Source organism: Tachysurus vachellii, chromosome 13 (assembly GCF_030014155.1).
Source record: "Tachysurus vachellii isolate PV-2020 chromosome 13, HZAU_Pvac_v1, whole genome shotgun sequence".
In the NCBI taxonomy this organism is placed as follows: domain Eukaryota; kingdom Metazoa; phylum Chordata; class Actinopteri; order Siluriformes; family Bagridae; genus Tachysurus; species Tachysurus vachellii.
The window spans coordinates 805,001-810,901 of NC_083472.1; the positions used below are offsets into that span (position 1 = coordinate 805,001).

At 39.1% G+C, this 5,901-nt stretch overlaps 1 protein-coding gene across 1 annotated transcript; it reads right to left on the bottom strand.

Moving 5' to 3' along the window:
• Positions 1-193: 193 nt before the first annotated feature.
• Positions 194-1,218, bottom strand: mespbb (mesoderm posterior bb). The gene is made up of 2 exons (XM_060885793.1): positions 494-1,218; positions 194-250 (listed from the first exon to the last, which is right to left on the bottom strand). Exons 1-2 carry the CDS (start codon positions 1,178-1,180, stop codon positions 194-196), a joined length of 744 nt encoding a protein of 247 aa, XP_060741776.1. The 5' UTR covers positions 1,181-1,218.
• Between the last annotated feature and the right edge of the window lie 4,683 nt (positions 1,219-5,901).

The window sequence follows — 5,901 nt, forward strand, 5'->3', positions numbered from 1 at the left end:
AACAACAATGCAAACATGACAAAATGTATAAATGTTAATAAATATCAGATATTATTATTTTTGTATATAATTTTTTTTGTACAAAAAAAGAGTATTATTAAAATAGAAATGTTACAATAAGACAAAATGTTAATTTAGAATAAATAAATGTTTGTACATGGACGTGAATTTGTAGTAAAGATGCTGATGAGCTTCAGACCCAGAAGTCGTGTCCTGTCGTGCTCTCGCGCTGCTCGGCTCTACCGTAGGCCTGAAACACAAAAATACTTCATTTCACATATCAAGTCAACGTTTACACATCAGACAATCTACTGCTTAATGAAGGAAACCCTCAAGTTTGACCAAAGTGATTACAGTCATTCAGAATTGGAGTGTCTCAGTGTATCATGCGTTCTCCTCTCAGCCAATCACAACACACCGTCTTAGACTCATCTCACTAAATAAAGACATTGTGTTTATGCTGGAGATCATTAGTTGTATCAGTTCTTGTTACCTGCTGTGGCAGAGACATTTGTGGATTCATGAGAGAGTGGAAGTCAGCGCTGAAGAGTTCCCCACAGTCATGAATTTCCAGTTTAATCCCGTCTCTTTGCTCTGTTCCTGCTTGGATAAACCTGCTTTCTGACTGGAGTGTAATGTGACGTTCGTAGAGTCCCTGAGCGCAGGCGACGTCGCTGTGAGGAGGAGTGATGTGTTCTTCTGCATCGTGGAGCATCCAGGATTCATCAAAAGCACCGTGAGGGGGTTTATTATGCTGGAAGTTGAAGGATTCTGTGTTATTCCCAAGGTTTCCTGCTTCCCAGGAATGTGACATGGAGCTGTGGTGAGGAGATCTGAGCTGTGTGTGCTGGCAGTAGGACATCTGGAGGTCTAGCTGAGAGGACAGGTAGGAGATGTAGCGTATGGCGAGTCTCAGCGTCTCGATTTTGGTGAGCGTTTGTCCGGCAGGAGCCACGAACGGCGGAAGGAACGTCCTTAAATTGTGGAGCGCTTTGGTCAGATCTCTCATCCGCAGCTTTTCTTTCTCGCTGGCATTCCTCCTCTGCTTGCTCGGGTTCTTACAGCGTGCCTTCCTCGACTTCGGCCTTCCTTCACTTAAAGATTCGGGCGACGAGATGTTGTAGACCTCAGAATCAGAGCTGAGAGAGCTGTAGCTGAAGGGAGGAGAGGAAACATCCATCCTTCTTGCTTTCGGAGGGAAGAGTGTAGGCTGGAGATTCAGAATCGGAGGAGGATTTTATACAGCAGGAGGTGTGAAGTGACACCTCCACAGGCGTCTGCTGCCCACTGCTGTCTGTCTGCTGAGGACGCTGGGAAAGAAAACAAGCGAGAGAGAGCGAGAGAGAGAAAGAGAGAGAGAGAGAGAGAGAGAGAGAGAGAGAGAGAGAGAGCGTCCACCTGTTCTGTGTGCACTTTGGAATTGAGGAAATTAGAACTGAGCCCTAGGATGAAAAACACACCCTGCTTATCTGAGACATGACGTGTTGTGAAGAGATGGAGATGTGATGTGGTAAAGGATGGTGCTGAACATTATCTGTGGTGAATGTGACTGTCTTGAACTTGGCGCTCTTTGATGATGTCATCTTGTCGCTTCTCTCCAAAAAACTTCAAAAAACATCCAAGTTTATTTCACCTCTTGTTTCCTCAAAATTTATTTAAAACCTTCTACATTTTTACTCAGGAGGAAAAAATCCTCATCTGGGAAGCAACACCACACCGAGACTCGCAGCAAGACGCATGAAGAAGTTTTACTCTGAGCTCAGAAACATCTCAGACCTTCTGACCTGTTCACTCAGCAGCAGCACAGAGCAGGCCTGCTGATCAGACTCGGCTAGGGGGCGTGGCCTAACGTCTGACCAGTTCTGCAGTCTGTCTCTTGACTGTAATCCTTAAAGGTTCTGCGTTCACCACAGAACAGAAGGTTCCACTATGACAAGACTACAACTTGAACTCTTTCTGATTTCAGGAACCATTGGAGTTATTCAGATGACAGGGATGTGATTTGAATATTTCTGTTTTAAAATATTGACTTGTGTTGTGTGTCTGTGAGACTCTTAATAAAGCTCCTTCTGATTCTGAGCCTTAAGGAATTTGCAGAAATTTACTCAGTGCTAAAGTGGAGGCTATGAGCTTCTGTTACTTAGCAACATTAACACCACAGCTTCCGAATTGAAGAAACAAACTTCACACTTTACAAAATAATGTCTGTGATTTGATTTCTGTTCTTCTGAAGCGAGTCACGGAGGATAAAATACTGATAAAGCAGCGAGGTCACAGCTACATGCTAACAAGACAGCAGTGTCATAGAGAGAGGCGGATTTAAACCCTGCTGAACCCCAGAGTCACACCACAAGTCACAGAGGTGTGAAGGGACACCCCGTGCAGGTCGGATCACGGCCGAGAACTTTGCGCTGTGATGGAATTTCACACCAAACCTGTAAATGAGATAATGAAGCTTGTTAAGCGAGATGAGGGGACAAGGTCACATCACCGAGATCCACAGCAAGAGGATTCATCAGATCATATTAAACCTAGACATTAAAAAATAACCAAGTTACAAATTAGGATGAGGATTAATCCCAAACACAAACTGTACAGTTCTGTATCTGTAATTCTGTCATTTTAAATGTTGCCTGTTTTTTTTCCCCTTCAACAAGATCGAATATGTGTTTTTATTTATTTCATCAATATATTGGTGCAAATGTCTTAAATTCAAGGAACGAGATGGAAGTCACAAAGTTAGACGACTTGAAATCAAATAATAATTAAAGTGATTTCTGTGTCCTGCTCTGCAGTTCTGGCTTATTATTTATTTTATAATAAATGCCCACAGATCACATCAGCAGTGATTTAACATCATGTTTCTTTTCTGATGGAGACGTGAAGAGTTCACTAGATTCAGCCACATGAACCGTTTCTCACTCTTCGGTTTATTATCCCACACTTTAAGTGTCACGCTGCTCTGAACACGGTGAGAAAGTTTACTACAGCAAAGCTCCAGGACAAGAGAGTAAAAAAAAAAAACAGTTTAATAAAAGTCACTGTGATTTATTGCAGAGTTTTTATATTTCGTTTAAATGTTTCTATGAATCTCGTGCATGTACAAAACAACTGCTCTGTTTTTGTTTAAACTTTAATCCTGAACTAGATTCTAATTAGGAAAGAAATTTCAGGTCAGAGGAATTAAAGGAAGATCTTCAGCTGTACGGTTTTGTTCAGAGCCGTTATCAGGATCAACGCTGCAGAATAACGTCATTTAAAACAAATCCACAAAAACAGTCAGAAACTTTTAATCAAAATTGTACTAAATGATAGAATTTATTACAGTTGCAGTCTTCAGGACAATTTTAACGATGCTCCATCACATTAAAGTAACTATAAATGGTTAAAAATCATTCATTAAATCTGATCACACAACCAAGAGACAGAATGTCGTGTTTTATCCCTACAAATTTAATTCAGTCACTAACTCTAATTTAATTGAATTAGTATTAATTTATTTAATTAGTATCATCCCTCCTGCTCTCAGCCAATCAGAACACCAAACAGGACTGATAACTGTTTTTTTTTCTAGCATAGCTCAGCGTTCCCATGGAAACTGTTTTTTTTCTTCCCTGTGTCACATGTAGTGTTTTACACGTTCAGTGTGAAAGAAAACACAAGGAACAGGAGTGTGTGAGATCTAAGCACTGGATAAACACATCAGCTGAGCAGCTGGGTCTCTGACGAACTTTGTGCGAAGACCAAAGAGTTCACAAGAAAAACAGAAAGATTTTCCACATGATACTAAATCTTCAAATATAAGAGAGATGTTTATTCCTGCAGCACAAAGACAAATAAATCTTTAATTTGTCCCAAAACACACAGTTATTAATATTAAAAAGGAACTAAGTAGGCAGGGTCAGTAAAAACAGCCTGGGAGTTGGAAAGGTGGAAATAAAATAAAAAATTTATTATAAAAATCACTTAAAATGTCAAAATGAAAAAATAACAGACTTAACAAGAATATAATGACATAAAACATTTCACTGAACAGTTTAAATGATGGACAAAGAGTCATAACTTGGGACAGATTAAACTGTGACTGTGAGTCATTTGGAAGCCAAAAGAATCAACTCATTGATTTGACTCATGTACTGAAAGAGTCACTGAGCTCACTAATCTTCGTGTCTTCATGAGATGTGTGTCTGAATTCCATCGATAAATGTGTTTTCCTTTTTCTTTTCCCTCTGCTTCCTGTTTTTAAAGGTTAATGAGACAAAACCACACAACGTTGTGCTCATGAATACATTTATTTTATTTTAAACTCACAAAATAAAATAAAATAAAACAGACAAGACATTTAATTGATGAACCCATTCCAGACAGACACGAAAACAAAAGAAAATAAAGACAAGACTATAAAACACGTTAATATTCACACACCAGTTGCTCTTGTCATTAATTATAATTAGAATATAATTAATTATACTAATCATTAATAATTTTTTACATATAATCAAACAGAGCTGCAGAAATTATTTGGAGATTTAAAGCCTGTTATATAATATTTATATTTAGTTTTAGTGTTAAAGCTTCAGTCAGATTATGAATCATGACACCTTTAATAACGCTAATGGCTTTAAAACTGTGGTGTGTGTAGAAAAGCTAATCATGCTAATTAGCGATTAGCATAGGAGATTAGCACTTTACATAAATGTAGCTTGAAATACAGAGACAACAGAAACACTAAACACTAAACACTCCTCTAACACACCGAGAATAAAACCATATAAACACTTGACACCTTAAATAACAGCCAGAGTGAGTGATTTGTTAGCATCTGTTAGCATGTGCCTGGGTCTGTGTTTGCTAGCATTGTGCTAAAATGACTAGTGGTGAAGCAAAAGTGTGTTGAAACATTATTTTGACTTAAAAAATACTTTTATAGCATTCGATGTCTTATAGCACACATCTTCTAAAAAAAAACAAACAAACAACAAAGTTAGCTTAAATTAGCATCCCTGCTATTTCAGATGTACCAGAACGGTTGTGATGTGTTCGGCACATGATGTTATTCTGTAGCTTCTGGAGCTAATGCTAATGTAGCAAGTAATTGAAGTTTAGAGCCTCCAGTTTAGAATCATGCAATCTAAGTTTAATTTTTGGCCTAAACTTGCTTTAAAGACCAGACCTGATAATACGAGAGGTTCAAGCCTTCACACACACTCCGTACAGTGCAGCATATCTGACTTAGATTTATTTACAGCGACACGAAACACACATGAAGACATTCGCACCGTTTGCTTGGTTTTTGAACAACACTGATAAACAGACACAAACGGCGATAACAAACATGCGGTTTGTCGGCAGACATTTAATACAAGCATTCAAACCAAATCCAGGCAGCGATAACGACTTTAACATTTCTGTTTATGTCTTTGGAGGTTATGTGCTTAGTGTCGAGCTTCACCCTGCGTTCTCACTCATTTCACTCACTTCGTTCTGTACTGGTCACCTTACCAGTGGTTGCCATGGTAACACTCCTCGCCCCTGGCTAGTGCAATAGTGCACATTTTGTCCACAGGTTAAGTTCTCAGCATGCTTCCTGTGGAGGTTGTGAAGATAAATTAAGCATAGACGCACACAGACATCTTGCAGGTTCATATCTGTTCTTCAGGACTGCAGATGGTGCTGTTCAGACTCAATGAGTGGAACATTATAACGGGATAATCCATGATCAGAAGATCAGAGGATATCTGGAAACATACCGATGGGAGTAAATGGACAAGACTCTATTCAACAAAAAATTACAGACTAAACCCCATGCAGCGTTCACAGAGCTGGGAGCAGACGCTCCTCATCAGACATTCAGACTTAAATCAAAGGAACATCAGGATCGTCAACAAAACTCACGAAAAG

Bases quoted from the DNA above. Each gene is read 5' to 3' on its own strand.
- mespbb (XM_060885793.1), bottom strand. From the start codon at position 1,180: ATGGATGTTTCCTCTCCTCCCTTCAGCTACAGCTCTCTCAGCTCTGAT. The intron at 251-493 runs GTAACAAGAACT...TTTGTGTTTCAG, and splicing joins AAATGTCTCTGCCACAGCAG to GCCTACGGTAGAGCCGAGCA.